Consider the following 16,930-nt stretch of genomic DNA (forward strand, 5'->3'; position numbering starts at 1 on the left):
TGGCACTGAGACCCGATACGTGGTCTCAGAACTGTAATGCAGCTTTTCATATGACGTTAATCTCCAACTAAAAAAACACTACTCTTAGAATTCCTTCAAGACAATGTCAGTGTGGTGGCTGAGAATGAGAACGGAGAGGAAGTTCAGATGACTGTAATATAGTATTCAGGAGTTGTTTTTCCTGTCTTTGTTGATTGAGTGTGTTGAGTATACATGCTCATAGGCAGTTATGAGGGACGGGGCTTTCTTACTCACACCAACTGACCCCCTTTGTGTGACGGAAAAAGCAATAAAGCCGATATCTGGACATCAGGCCTCCACCCTGCTCTAATTATTCTCTGCTTCCCTCACAGGGCAGGGGGAAGAAGAGCTAATAAGTGAACTGGAGGATCTGTGTAGCCTGGTATTTGAGGATAAATGTCATCTGGGTGTGTGTATAAATCAGTGTTGCCTACCCCCTGTGCTCAGATCAAATCTGCGGACACCTCCTTCCGGGGCAGCCCCTGCAATACCACGGAGTAAGCCAGGGTTCCTCTAATAACAGCCCAGAGAAACACCAACGCAGTGTTTGTCCAAAGGTTCATCATCCTCAAAATGTCAGGGTCATATGTGGGGGTGTCCAGAACAGGTCAGAAAGAAACTGGGCCTTGGGTATCTCCTGTTGAATGTTATCTTCCCACTATGCTGCACGGGCTGGTGTCTGGACAGGGCTGTTTGGCTGTGCAGGGTCGTGGGCAGTATGGAATGAACAGATAGGGAATGTAATTTGTTTGAACGGCCCCCATATAGTGCTGTCCTGTGCTGTGTCACTGTTGTCACTGGTTCATGGGGGCGTTCAGATCCTCTCCGCTGGGTTCGGTGTGAGGTGGGTCTGCCCTGTCACTCCTCACAGCACCCTGATTCGAAAGCCTTAGTATGAAAGGCACAGAGGCACGGACCCTGCCAGGCGCTGTACACGCACACACAAACTCCTCAGAGATGCATGGTGGAAAGATAATGGAGGCGCCTGTTATAGACCGATTCACCCAGGCTACACATTGTCATCCTGCTCCGAGATCAATCACAGCCTCAGCCTCCTGTCTACGCAGTATAGACAGAATTATTTTAAGTTGTGCTTAAGTGAATTGGACCAATAGGAAACAACACTTGATCTTCACAGTCAACTGGGGATGTGTGCTTGTGCCGTGGTTAAGGGAGACTTTCCACAGTTGTTTAAGCCAGTGGTGAGGTGTAACGCCACTTACCCACGTCTTTCATCAAACAGGGGAAGAACCACTACCTTGATGTTTTTCCTTTGAATAAAGAAAACAGCATCTCTGCTTGGCTGGATGACATCCAACCAAACAGCAGAAACACCTGTAGGTGCATCTCTGTTACAGACGCCGGGGGGTTTTCATCTACCACACACACCCAGCCTCACCTCACACTCCTGTTGCCATGGTCACCCCCAACACATCTTTCATAGTGTTACATGTTTTCTCTATGAATAAATGCCAGAAAAGAGAAGAGAGAATCACCATCAAAAAATTTGTTGCTGTCTCTGGTATGGCAGAGGTTTAGAAAGAAATGTAAATTAGCAGTTCAAAACAGTCAACGGGTGTGAAATAGAAGCATCAAGAACCAAACAGCATAGGAATATGGTTTAATCATAGAAATAGATATAATATAACCCTGAGGAAATAATGGTCAGGATTTCCTGAGTATATCGTTACAAAATATGAAACGTTAGTCCACTTTCATATATTTAGGATACACATTAGCATCTGCCATGCAAATTAAGAGTTAATATACGATGGTTAAAACAATATACAATGCATAATGCTATCGCTATAGCCGCCCTTAAATAAGAATGAGTGGTAAGCTAGCAAGTGCCAGTCTTTGTGCAGCTGTAAAGCCGTTTCTGGACATGAGTTTCAGCGCTTCTCTTCTTCATCCATGGTTCACCAGAAGTTTCTGAAAAAGAAAAAAGGACAATGTCAGTCACCAGTACCAAATACACAGCAGAACAATGCACACCCAACAACACAAGTCTTCAGACCCACTCGACATTTATAACGTAAAATAAAATCCTGACAGCCTTGGATCTTGTAGGGAAGCGCCACTGCTCTGCCAGCTCAGTCCATTTAGAGATGTGGTCTGCCCTGCCCCGCCCACGCACCTTTTAGACACCCAGGAAATAGCAGATGTGAGCAGGGGGGATGTCTCCCAGGTCAGTAGCGATGATGTCTATGGTCAGGACAGGTAATTGTAATGGTTCTCCTGGTGGGTCAGAGCTACTGGCCCTTAGAGAACACTATGAAGAACACAATGCCATTCCACACGCCCACAGACACACACACTTTTGTTAAGGTTCTCCTATAGCTCTCACGGGAGTCATAGTAGTGTCTGGGCTGTAGGGACAGTCTTAATTAGCTAAGAGGATTTCCTTAGCAGGAAGCTCTGACCACTGGGGTCAGACAGCAGCATGTTGACCCATGACCTCTTGTCTCCAAATAATCACCCCAGTGATGAGGTCAACACAGAAGATAATATACATGTGACCTATGACCTTGTATATCTGCAGGAACTATGTCAATCTGTCTGATGCTGTTCTTTTCAGACACTGCCATGTACCCAGCTGAAGGGAAGTTGGGAATGATGATTAGCGTCTGTTTGATTCGATGATTGGACTTGTTTTCTTTCACTTAAAAATAAACAAATTACAAGTCCAGCAATTTATTTGTAAACTTACTCTACAACTTCACAACAGCCAGTGGTGAACACAACCGAAAGTCCCAGTTTCAGTTCTACTACATCATCCAATGTCTGTCACACATTTCATTTCTTAAGTTATACAGAACGCATTTGGTAAGCTTAAGATCATGGAGTGTAACTTTAATCTACGAAAAGTGAATTCATACCGTCACTGATACTCTTTCAGTTTAGAAATGACTACAGTCAGGGACAAATGCCAACCATCTACCAACAATCCATCCGAGAGGTTGGTTATACTGGACTGGTTCCTCTGTGGCAGTGCTGCTGCTGTTTAATTTTATTTATTTTCTGTTTAGATAGTTTTGGGCCATAGAGGAGGCCGAATGAGCAAGTAGAGGGAAAGAGAGTAAAGCGCACTCTGAACACTCAGTCCCTTCTTCTCCCTGGGCCAGGCTCAGCTCAATTGGAAATCCATCTTATCTGATGACTGGTAGGCAATTGGAATTCCTGGGCGATAGAGAGAGAGAGGCAAAGGGGGAAAAAAAGGAGGGGAAAAAACGCTGGCGAGATGTGATGCGTGTGCCGAGTGCCTGCTTTTCACAGGGAGCTTTTCTGTGGAGAGAGATAGGCTCTCCTAGCTCCCAGTCCCTGACGGATGGCAACACAACCTGATGGCTGCATTGCTTTAGCAGCCCTCAGACGGTCTCTACTGTATACCAGCAAAGGATTTCGTTTCCCTACTTTCAATTCATTATTTATTAGGGAATATTTTCCATTTATGCGTCCTGATGATTTCATTCATGGGGAAAGGGATGAAATTCTTTGAAGCTGCACATGAAAGTGAGCCTGTCAACCTTGTCTTGAGTGGGAAAGTCAGAACACCACAAACAACGCAAACAGGCTTATTGTATTGATGTTTTGTATTCTTATAAAAATGTATACATTATTTAAAAGGACAAAGAACAAACTGTTGTGCATTGTGAGCTGAGGGCCAATTAGCTAAAGTGGTCATGAGGGCGCAGAACAGACGGGCATTTTCTGCTTTGGCCATTTTGTTTAACAAAGCCAATCGAAGCGCAGCTCTCGACCAAGCAGGATGTATTTTATCTCAGCAGGAGGCCTTACACAGCCTTTCACCCACAGGGATAAAATAGGGCCCATCCCCAGGCAAAGGCATTCTGTGAAATCCACTACAGAAAAGCCAAAGTGTGCCAATTGTTCAGCGTTTGAGGTGGCTTTCAATTCCACAATGCGTGGGCCCTGGGCCTGTGTTATTATCTGGTCTATCACAGAGAGAGGGAGGGGGAAAGAAGGGGACTGGTGGCGCAAGCGGAGGGAGGAGAGGCTCTGTGGAAAGGTCAGCTAGCGCCCCTGGAGCCCATTGTGCCCTTCCAACCGTCCCTCCACTTATGGACGTTTGAAAGCTTTGTGTTAACCGTACCGCCTAGGCCACAGTGCTGATGAAAGCCCAAAATGGTGACTTTGGATTCAGCTTGATAGCTGTTCGATAGCACTCAGCCAAACAACAAAGAGATGGAGGAGTAGAGAAGCGAAAGTGAGAGAGAGAGGGGTGAAGGGCTCGAGCAAGACAATATTTAATGCATCATTGTTAACACGACACCACTCTGAGGTACTGTGGTAGAAAGTGCACATATGAGGTGAACTATAAGAAGTATGGTAACATCAAATATCAATGTACATGCCAGCTTGATAAAAATATATATTGTTTATGATGACCAAATCCGAGACATTAGGCTGTCTCTCATAGGCAGGTGAGGTACGGCTGAACAAATGTACTGTTGGCTGAAAAACTATAGACATAAACAGAGATAGTGAAAGATTTTTTTTTTTTGAAAAAGACTGACAGAGACTGGAAGAGACTGACAGAGACTGGAAGAGACTGACAGAGACTGGAAGAGACTGACAGAGACTGACAGAGACTGGAAGAGACTGACAGAGACTGGAAGAGACTGACAGAGACTGACAGAGACTGACAGAGACTGACAGAGACTGGAAGAGACTGACAGAGACTGACAGAGACTGGAAGAAACTGACAGAGACTGGAAGAGACTGACAGAGACTGGAAGAGACTGACAGAGACTGGAAGAGACTGGAAGAAACTGACAGAGACTGGAAGAGACTGACAGAGACTGGAAGAGACTGACAGAGACTGGAAGAGACTGACAGAGACAGACAGAGACTGACAGAGACTGACAGAGACAGACAGAGACTGACAGAGACTGGAAGAGACTGACAGACACTGACAGAGACTGGAAGAGACTGGAAGAGACTGACAGAGACTGGAAGAAACTGACAGAGACTGAGAAACAATACACTCTCCCCGGCAATAAACGTACAAGACCAAGCAGTGCAAATGTTTGAATAATCCCTGGTGACAAAACAGAGTGATAGAACGAAAGTAAGTGAATATATATCCCATCTGGAGTAGAGCTATTGTACTTTGGAGCGCAGGCCAACAGTCCCTGCTAATTAAAGTACACAGTGAGAAACAAAAGACACATCCCTGTGAATGAGTCAGCTCCTGGGTGAAAACATTACCATTATGATTGTAGGGGATTGCAGGTTGCACATCAAAGAGGTTTTCAAGTTTTTTAGACCTTGGTGATTTCAAAGATACACTGACTGATTTGAAACCAAACACGTAGAGATGTGAACAGCATTTCGTGACGTGATGAAGGAAAAAAATATCGACCACCAATACATTCACTTCAGGGCTTTCTTTTGTGAAAGAAAAATACAGTGATGAGGTTTGTGACATGCCTTCTATCTCCCATTATAACAGATAGGATAATTGTCCAGAGATGGTTCCAGTGTGCAATTTCCTTTCCTTGAACAATACTCAGGCCGCAAACACCACAAACAACCATTATAAAACACATTAAACAAGATTTACAATTGTTCGACTCAATTGGACATAAACTTTCCATGGCGCTCAAAGTTATTCAGTAGTTACAGTTATGTCTGTAAACAATATAGCACATAGCAAGGTGATGCTATGGCAACAGAAAGATAATGGTCTCAGGTCTGATTGGCTGCTTCTCCCAGCCTGCCTCAATTCATGTCTGAAAGGAGGTAAAGGCTGTTTATGACCACAACACTTAAAATATGAAATTGAAATCAATAACTCCACTGTGAAGGAGAGTGTGAAAGAGAAAAAAAAGTAAGAAATATAAAAGAGAAATATCCAGGGTGGTCAAATACAGACACACAATACAGCTCCTGCCCGCTTATATGACGCTATTCCCTTACTCGGGCATCACCTGGAGAACTCTCTCTCTCTCTCTTTAAACATACAAGTGAAGAGAGCAAGGCCAAAGTTTCCAACCTCTGACTGCCGTTGCTGACTTCACACGCTGAAGCGTGCTCTCTGAGCTGGGGATTCACATTGAAATAATTGGAATGATTCTTCCCTGCAGGCCTGCTTGACTAGGCCCTCTACTGGGTGTTGCTGTGTTCGTGTGCGTTGCAGTCAGATAGATAGCCAGTGATTAGGACCACAAGACCGGAACCCTGCCCAGGCTGGCTCCTGCCTTTTTAATGAGGCTCTGCTGAGGGCCAGAGAGCAGGAAGAGGGCTCGTCCATCCCACACATCAGACTGGCTCTTTCTGACAGGGGCAGGGGTCTGCCTGTCACCACAGTCACCCTTTGCAGTGGACACTGACAGAGTCATACGAGACAGGTCACAGAGATGTGACAGCCTCTTCACCCCGAACATGGACGGAAAACTAACCTATGGAATTGCCCGAGTAGGAATGACTGAAACAAAACTCAGTGAAGGAAGTAAAGTGCCAATAGAGAGTAAAACCTGGTGGCACAACTTGTCTTTGTGCCCCCTTTTGCTCTTAAACCATTGTGTTAAAAGTAGGCATTAACCACAAAAAATACCAGTTAATAGTTTTTTTTTATCAATTATCAATTTCATAATTTCTTTTTTACTGTGCCGCCTGTGTCACGATCGACAAAACTATTTACTTTGGCAGTAGAACTATTTAGATACTTAATTATCTGGATTTAACTTTTTTTTTATTGCATACTTAAAATTTTTTGTATCATCTACAATGTCCAGAACGATCATACCTCATCTTTAAGTGCTTTTATTTTTCCCTTTCAAGGCTATTAGCTGTATCCTATAGTTGACTTATGTTGATTGTTACTGTTATGCCCTAGACTTAAAATTCTGCCCATGGTTCTTTTTGCCAGATAATGAAAATTATGCAACAGTTTAGCATTCAGAACCAGGTTAATCAATTTCTAAAAATCTAACAATCTCCTGATACCCTAGATAAAAAACCCAGCACTGCAATGAAACAACCATAGTGTTAACTAAAAACAAAATGTACCCCCTCTCCCTCCAAAACAATACACTTTAGAAGGAACACTTTCACTGTTCCTCCTGAGTTGATGGTGATTGGGCTTTGGCTGAAGAACTGTAGTTACTGAATTCAGTTATTGAGGTGTTACTGGTCTGGTCCATATTCAGCTGTGTGGAGCAGTGATTACTGCAGTGTGACAGTCAGGTTGGACAGTAGCCTGGAGGTCTGTACAAGCCTAGTGCAGCCAGGCACACATTCTTCTTCATTTAGACTGAGTGATGAGGGACCTAGACTGGCATCTCTCTCCTCCTGTCTCTCCGCTGCCCATCTTGCTTAACCTCCTTAACCATTACCCCTTTCTGTATCTCTCTCACTCCCAGCTCCTCCATCTCCTGGCTTAACCCCATTCCATTTCTGTCTAGAATATTTCTTACTCTCCTGTTGACTTCTTCTGACTATGACTGTGTTTCCTTCTTCTTCATCATTTCTCTGTTGACAGTGTTAAAAGTGTACCCCCCCCACCCCAGCATTAGTTCAATGTTCAAGGTATTTTCTGACTTGTACTTGGTTCACAACCGCTCCTCCAGATCTACAATTGCTTCCAAACTCACAGTATGTTTTCCTGAGAAGCAAACAGAGTTGATTTGCCCCACCTGATCTCTACACACATCAAAGAGAATGTTCATGTGCACACTAACAATTGTATATTAACAATAGTAGGCTTTGACATCTGGTTCCTGGTGGGTGATGGATTAAGGAATGAGCAAATATCACTCAAGATTATCTCATACTTAAAATGTATTAAAATGTAATAAAGTGAATACATTTTTTAAAACTGTATGGAAAAGTATGGACTCATCAAACTATTTCTCTTGAGTCACTTTGCTGTTTGTATCTTTACCTTAAGCCCAATAGCCTGGCTGATGTGACCACATGACTATAAAGTGAAGAGCTCCACAATGGAGCATTCAACTGACACAGGAGGGAAACTGACAGGTGTTGCGTGGCCATGTGACCGCTCGACTAAAACAACTAAACTATCGACTACTCGACTGAATGGGGTCAGCCCTATGGTCTACTACTGTCTCTATTGTTTAACTTTCAACGTTGAAGTGATTGCGCTAGCAGTGTATTTGGCTAACTAATTAGACAGACAAGGAGATGGAGCTTAGATAACATTGTCTAATCGCAAATGACTGAAATAAATATTTCATTGTTATGGTAACAATAATCCCCCTTTTATGTAATATGATCTGGCAGGTAGTTTAAATCTTATTGTGTGAATCAGCTTAACAAGCTAAATGTTTTAATTATCCCTAACTACGGACAGCATCATCCCTGTCAACAGTACCCATCTGTTACCCTAACTCCCAAATCAACTTCAATGAAACGAATGAACAATCAGTTGGTTTGAACAATAACAGCGCAAATCCAATGCTAGATTATGGTCTGAACTATCCTTGAGAAACATGGAAATATCATCAATCAATACCTAAAATGACTGCGTTAAACAACAATAGGTCACTTATCATTTTATATAATGTAGGTTACCTGTTATTGAAAACCAATAGCATACAAGAAGGCATGTTAAAAACACATACTTTTCATTAAAGCAATGCTGTGAATGTAAGTGCAAGGGGGAAAGGTAATGTATTCACTCACAACAGTTTAGTTGCTATGGATAAAAGCGCCTGCTGAACGACTTAAATGTAAATATAGTTGTTTACCACACCCTCTGGAGTACACTGGATTCAATAACATTCAATATATTTCATCTTTGACTTTGCTAATATCTTTTGGTCTGTGATAGTAGAGAATTGGGCCTGTAGGACAACACCTCTTCCAGATCTCTCACAGTTTAGGGATAACTGTAATAAACCCTGCCTTCAGTATAGGTGGAAATGCCCTCTTGTTAGTGTGTGGAAACATTGTACTCCTTCAGGGCAAAGCAACGTTACTGAATTTCATACAACATTCACAGGGGAATCCATTTGAACCTTGGGTTATGCCACCCTTTAAGGGCTGTTTCTACTAGATTGATGCTATTATGCACGTTGGAAATCAGTATCCTCTTGGTTCAGGGAGGGCAGATTACATTCTTCAAGGTAGTTCTGCATGTTTAAAGGATTACGGCCTGCTGGCTTTTAAAGGGAATTGTAAAATTGTCAGAATCTGTTGTTAATGCACATGGGAGAAGAGAGTGCTTCCCGATTCATAGGTTTGACTCTGTGTACTACTTTCACTCTGGAATGTATGCAGCTGTCCAGCCAGCAGTGTGTGGTTTCTAGTCAAACTCTAAATATTTTTGTTTGGTGTAGGAAAAGGATTTATCCGTTTTGGCAGAGAAATGTAGTCTATAATTGTATATAAGAATAGTAATTTTGTATTTCTCCATATGATGACCATTCTTCCTTTATAAACGTGAATTTGCATTTCCAATTCTACTGATTTACTTGCTTTGTTTCCTTTTTGTGCGAGCGAAGTGAATACAGAAAACCTGAAAGTATGTACAGTATCTCACAGAAGTGAGTACACCCCTCACATTTTTGTAAATATTTGAGTATATCTTTGTGACAACAGTGAAGAAATGACACTTTGCTACAATGTAAAGTAATGAGTGTACAGCTTGTATAACAGTGTAAATTTGCTGTCCCCTCAAAATAACTCAACACACAGCCATTAAAGTCTAAACCACTGGCAACAAAAGTGAGTACACCCAATTTGGACATTTTCACACCAGGGGTGTGAAAGGTCTACTGTTGTGAGATACTGTATCTTAGAAATTGCTGACATAAACATTTTATATGACCAAACTCAAACAGGCTGCCCAAAAATAACATGGATGCCGAGGAATCTACCCAAAGGTAGTCATACTTTAGATGTGTCCAAGTAAACAAGATCATGCTGTAAACAGTCCAAGATCGTCCTCTTAGGCCAGCCCAAGGCTAGAAAAGCAGATAGATGCTATATTGGTGGACTTGCCTGCCTGCCTGCCTGCTGTTGCTGTCCCTCTACTTTCATAAACAGGGAATGGTCCAACAGCTTGGCTAGTTAACCAAGCTGTTGGAGATATTCTGCCCTTGCCAACAGACTGAGTGGATCGAACAGAATGCACTCAGTAATTCTACAAAGTGTATCTTGATGGACAATGGAGCTGACGGTTTGTCAGTATGTGTGTAAAGGTGTGTGTGAGAGAGATAGAGCGAATGAGAGAGTTTGTGAGGCTGACACCATTAAAGTAGCACTGGCAGAAAAGTGTGTGTGTGTCTCGGAGACCTATGACATGCAGGGGAGCAGACGGTAACCCCGGGTCTGAAATGAAAATAAACTTGCCACAACAGCACAGGGCAGCCAATCAGAGAGCTGAGGCTGCAGCACTGTCAACATCAGGAGCACGGATAGGTCAAGAAATAGGAGCAGCAGCTACAACACCACAGGGACAGGTCACGACTGAATGGTAGCGGTCCACGTAGGACCTGATTACCCATGATCCACTCCATCCTCGTCCTGGACGGGTCTGGATATCTATGGTAAATCTTTGTAACTGGGGAAGATCACAATTGGTGGCCTGGGATTTGAGTGGCAAAATATTTAAAACACCCGAAATACAGACCCCAAATTATGATTTTAGGTTAGAAACAATAAACTCAGCACAGATTAACACTGTATTATTTGAAATGATCTGAAATCATTTACCGAATTACAAGTATTGGATTACCACGTATTCAAATAAAATGACAGAACCAATCAGGCTTGTCTAACACCTATTTTGACAGTGCAAAATGTGTGCAGAATAACTTTAAGAAACCTACTGCTATTAAGCTATAGTTAAAACACAAGAACAGGATAACAATATCACAAGATAACAAAACAAGAAGGAGGAGATACAATGGATGGAGCAACAATTTGGAGTATGTATAGTATGGCTAATGGCTGAATAATAACTAGCCATGCACTACTATTTTAGACCTGTTAATAAAGCTATTATGGAGTGAAAGCTGGACTGACTCATACTGTGCACTACACGTGCCATTGGGAAAATAGGAGAGGAGGAGTATTCAGCAGTGAGTTTCTAAAATATACAGTAATTCTTGGCTAATGTAAAAAATAATGTAAAAAATTGTGGCCTATAGGGATGCAATACTGACTGTATGGTCTTATCTTAAATAGAGATGGAAACTGGTCGGTACTGTAGATGCTCTGCTCTTGCTATGAACACAAAGACATGGGCCTGGATTCAATCCAAAAAGCAGGTTATAGACATGAGCTGCAAATCAGAAAACCAGTGATTACATTGGGTCCAGGTCCACTTATACTTTATTGCTTCTTTCATTATGTCTAATGCTTTATTTTACTGGGGCTATCAAGTCCTTTAAACTAACAGTGGGTTGTCTAATGCTGAATGAAGTCAAATGTGATATTTGTAAGCACTAAGTTGAGTGTAACTCACACTAGTTTAGTGTCTTTCGTTCAAAATATCTACATATTCAATACATTTTATTACAACCCTGTTTCCCAAAAAGTTGGACACTGCCTATATTTTTTACCTTCTATTATATAATTATTTCATTATTTTCAACCCAATTACAGTGTAATTTGATAGTAAAGGCATGAAAGTATGAGGAAATACCATTGACACAAAATCTCATAATGCTTTAAAAAAAAAATCTTGATGCTGAATGGCAGAAATGCAATGATGTGTAAATCATTTATCCCTATATTAAATTTAAAATCGTATAAAGAAAACATATCAAATGTTGAAACTGAGAAATGTTATTGTTTTTTTACACACCCATTTAGAATTTTATGCCAGCAACACGTTTCAAAAAAGTCAGGACAGGGGCTTGTTTACCACTGTGTTGCATCACCTCTTCTTTTAACCCTTGGTAGCCTATGGGGCTTTCGGCCGGATTTCACTACTGGGACATTTTGGGTCCTAGATTCATTTCTGTAACAGATACAACCTATTATGATGTATCCTGGCAATACCAACCCCTCTGGCTACAATAAAAACACATAAAAACAGACTTCTGGGTCACTATTTATAAAACTCATCTGTTTGAAAGGCAAAAAACATTTTTTCGGAAAACATTTCTGCCATTCAGCATCAAGATTTTTTTTTTAAAGCATTATGAGATTTTGTGTCAATGGTATTTCCTCATACTTTCATGCCTTTACTATCAAATTACACTGTAATTGGGTTGAAAATAATGAAATAATTATATAATAGAAGGTAAAAAATAAAGGCACCCCCAAAAAATGGTTCTTCAACCTAGAAATGAAACACTATAACATGAAAGATTATAACCCAATATAACGGTTCCTTTAGGTGTAATGACACAAAACGGCACTAGATCGCTAGTTACGTTTGGACTTATATATTTTATAAACTCAGAAAAATTACCAACTTCTTCCCAAAAACTCAAGAACATCCCCATACTATTTTGACTAAATATTTATTTTTATGTCTTATATATAATACAAACGATGTTTTATGGTTCAAAACATCATATATAGTGATGTACACGCTTGTAATATTTATTCTAGTGTACACATGAGCCTTTCTAAGATGCATTGGCAATGTCGTTGCCTGGTGAAAAGTTCTCATAGCAACCCAAACTATACAACTATACAACCCATATTATACACGGACAACCCCAATTATACACGGAACGCTTCAGGAAAGTGGCTACAAATAATATACCATTGGAATCGGATGATTATGGCGAATCTATTTTTCGAAATATTTATGCAAATGAGCTGTACTTTTGAAAGTGATACGTTTTCCCATTCTTGCTTGATATAGGATTTCAGCTGCTCAAGAGTTCGGGGTCTCCTTTGTTTGTTTTTTTTGTTTCATAATGTGCCAAACGTTTTCAACAGGGAACAGGTCTGGACTGCAGGCAGGCCAGTTTTACTGCTAGCACAGACTCTTTAACTACGGAGCCAAGCTGTTGTAATATGTGAAGATTGTGGTTTGGCATTGTCTTGCTGAAATAAGCAAGGCCTTCCCTGAAAAACACGTTGTATGAATGGCAGCATATGTTGCTGCAAAACCTGTATATATTGTTCAGCATTAATGGTGCCTACACAAATGTGCAAGTAACCCATGCCATGTGCACTAATGCACCCCCATACCATCACGGATGCTGACTTTTGAACTGTGCCCTGATAATAATCCAGATGGTCCCTCTCCTCATGGCGTCCATAATTCACAAAAATAATTTCAAATTTTGATTCGTCAGACCATAGGACAGTTTGCCACCTTGCCTCAGTCTATCTTAAATTAGCTTGGGCCCAGAGAAGGTGGCGACGGTTCTGGATGTTGTTTATACATGGTTTCTTCTTTGAATTGTAGAGATTTAACTTGTATTTGTGGATGCAGTGACATACTGTGTTCACAGACAATGGTTTACACAAGTGTTCCTGAGCCCATACAGTAATTTCTACTGCAGAATCATGTTTTTAATGTAGTGCCACCTGAGGGCCCGAGGATCATGGCCATTCATTATTGGTTTTTGGTCTTGTCCCTTGCATACAAAGATTTCTCCGGATTCTCTGAATCTATTAATTATATTATGTACCGTAGATGATGAGATCTCTAAACTCTTTCCCGTGCAGTCTTTCACAGAGTGGTGAAATCCTCCCAGTTCTCACTTCTGACAGGCCCATCCTCTCTGGAATGATCCTTTAATACACAATCATGTTACTGAGCTGTTGCCAATTGACCTAGTTATTTGTGTGACATTCCACCAGGTGTAGTTTTTTGCATTACACAACTTTTCCAGTCTTTTGTTGCCTCCGTCCCAACTTTTTTTAAACGTGTTGCTGGCATCAAATTCAAGGTGGGTTATTCAAGAAACAATCAAATGTGTCAGTTTCAACATTTGATGTGTTGCCTTTGTACAATTTTCTATTGAATACAGGGTGTAAATGATGTGCACATCATTGCATTTTACGCAGCTCACCCAACTATTTTGGAAACAGGGTTGAATAACGGACTGGCACACTTTCTTAAATAAATACATATTTGACTAAGTGGTAGAAATAATGTTGCAAATCATAAATGGGCTAAGAAGTCATAGATAATAATTGGTTAGGCCTAGAGACAGAAGTTAATTATTTACTGCTCTCGATTTGGTACGGAGATAATACAATGGCATTCAAAATTCCTCTTACTCAAATATTTGATAAAGAAAATTAAATGAAGCTTAAATATTCTAGATCTAATTGTAGGAACGTCAATAGGAAAAAATATAATCTGTGTACTAACCACAATTTGATAATTTTAAGAGAAAAGTCATGTGAATCACACATTTTTAGTCACAACAATTGTGGTAAATACTGAGATAACCTGACTTTGGTCCACCTCAGATCAAAATGAGATCCAAGTTGATTTTCCAAAATTTCAATCAAATTATGTCAGATTCACTAGGGTTCAAGTTAAGTTCCTTTGGTCTGTACAGAGCAGCATACTGCTGTAAATAGGAAATTCCAGCTGGTAATAACCAATTGAGATACACAGCTTTTGGAAAGAGTTGCACCAATATATAGTATGAATCAAAAATGGAATCATGTACAGTAACCAACATTTTTTAAACAGATGAAAATACATTTAATATTCTACATTCTTCAAAGCAGCCACAATTCACCTCGATGACAGCTTTCCATACTCTTTGCATTCTCCAAACAAACTACATGACAGACATCTGGAATGCATTTCAATTAACAGGCGTCCCTTGTTTAAAGTTAATTTCTCTCCTACTTAATGTGTTTGAGACAATCAGTTGTGTTGTGACAATGTTGGGTTGCTACACATAAGGCCATCATTATGTCAGTACTGAAGTAGTCCATATTATGGAAAAAAACGGCTCCAATAAGCAAAGAAAAACAATAGTCCAACATTATTTTTAAAATTCAAAAAACTTTGAAAGTTTCCTGAAGTGCAGTGACAAAAATCACTAGGATGAAACTGGCTCTCATGAGGACCACCATAGGGCAGAAGTCACTTATGCTATACAGGATAAGTTCACTGAACTTAACACCTTCAGAAATTGACAAATAAACTGCATCTCAGGTTGCAGCCCAAACAAATGAGAGTTCAGAGAGTTCAATTAACAGAAATCTCAAATTCAACTGTTCAGGGGAGACTGGGTTAATCAGACCTTGGTCGAATTGCTGCAAAGGAACCACTAATGAAGGAGACCAAAATGGAGAGACTTGCATGGGCCAAGAAAAAACAGAAATGGGCATAAGACTGGTGGAAATCTGTCAATTATTTCAGATGTATTTTTTTTTGGTTCCAGCCGCCATGTCTTTGTGAAACACTGAGTGGAAGAATGGGTGATCTCCGCAAGTGTGGTCCCAAATGTGAAGCATGGAGGACGAGGTGTGGTGGCATGGGGGTGCATTGCTGGTGACACTGTCTGTGATTTATTTAGAATTCAAGGCACACTCAACCAGCATGGCAACCACAGCAATTGGCCATCACATCTGGTTTGCACTTAGTGGGAATATCACTTGTTCTTCAACAGGATAATGACCCAAAACACACCTCGAGGATGTGTAAGGGCTATTCCTGCATCAGACAACTTGGCCTCCACATTTACCTGACCTCAAATGGACTGGTTTGGGACTAGTTGGACCGCAGTGTGAAGGAAAAGCAAATGCTAGGCATATGTGGGACCCCTAATCATGGTGAAAAATAAGGTAAAACTTTGTGCATATTCTAGTGACATTTATTAAGATTTTTCATTTATGGATATTAATCCTTAAATGCTGTTACTACTAGATAATTTATGGGTAGTACAAATGCTAATAAAAACAGTGTAATTAGATATTTTACAGACAAAGAGTTACATGAATTTACACTGTATCACAAGCTACAGCACACATGTCATTGTGCAAAATGTGAATGGCCAAAGCAGGACTCTTCCCATGGCCAAAGCAGGACTCTCACATATAACATACTACACATCTCATGAACAACAAGATTTTTGTCTTTTTCATTTTAAGTGGGCCAGAGCCGGTAGCTCAGCGGTTGAGTGGTAAACCCTCGAAAATATTAAAAGTAAACTAATGGAAATTGCTGCTGTAATTTGATTCTTTTAATAAGCCATGTGACTTGCTATGATCCCAGGTGTTGTGTGATACTGGTGTGTGGCCACAGCGTGCACAACTGATGTTGCTTACAGTGATCCTCAGTGTGCTCAGGGAGCTTGTGTGAATGCCCAGACACATGAAAAATTTGAGGGAACATTGCCTGCTGATTTTGTACATTTGCCCACTGACAAAGAAATGATCAATCTATAATTTTAATGGTAGGTTTATTTGAACAGTGAGAGACAGTGTAACAACAAAAAAATCCAGAAAACATGTCAAAGATGTTATAAATTGATTAGCATTTTCATTAGTGAAAAACTTATTTGCCCTTATTGTGCTCTTTGAAACAACCACGCCATCTTTTTCCAGAGCAGCCTGTATTTCTCCTGAGGTTACCTGGATTTTTCTTTGTATCCCGAACAATTCTTCTGGCAGTTTTGGTTGAAATCTTTCTTGGTCAACCTGACCTTGGCTTGGTATTAAGAGATTCACAAATTTTCCACTTCTTAATAAGTGATTGAACAGTCTTGACTGGCATTTGCAAGGCTTTGGATATCTTTTTAGATTCTTTTCCATCTTTATAAAGTTCCATTACCTTGTTACGCAGGTCTCTTGACAGTTCTTTTCTGATCCCCAAGGCTCATTATCTAGTCAATGAGAACAAACTCATTGACTCTACACAGACCTTAAATACAATTTAAAAAGCCACAGGGGTGGGAAATTCACCTTTAATTGACATTTTCACCTCTGTGTGTCACCTTACAAGGCCAAACATTCAAGGGTATGTAAACTTTTGATC

The 16,930-nt window shown here is 40.6% G+C and overlaps 1 protein-coding gene across 2 annotated transcripts in view; it reads right to left on the reverse strand.

Moving 5' to 3' along the window:
- Positions 1-1,625: 1,625 nt before the first annotated feature.
- The window catches only part of chchd6a (coiled-coil-helix-coiled-coil-helix domain containing 6a), a 75,201-nt gene continuing 59,896 nt past the window's right edge, over positions 1,626-16,930 (reverse strand). For both annotated transcript variants that reach the window (XM_034295704.1, XM_010891485.3), the window contains one exon: positions 1,626-1,953. In XM_034295704.1, the coding sequence (XP_034151595.1) occupies positions 1,930-1,953 (24 nt within the window). In that variant the 3' untranslated portion in view covers positions 1,626-1,929. The remainder of the gene's footprint in view (positions 1,954-16,930) is intronic.

The sequence above is a fragment of the Esox lucius genome, chromosome 12, assembly GCF_011004845.1.
Source record: "Esox lucius isolate fEsoLuc1 chromosome 12, fEsoLuc1.pri, whole genome shotgun sequence".
NCBI classification, from domain to species: Eukaryota; Metazoa; Chordata; class Actinopteri; order Esociformes; family Esocidae; genus Esox; species Esox lucius.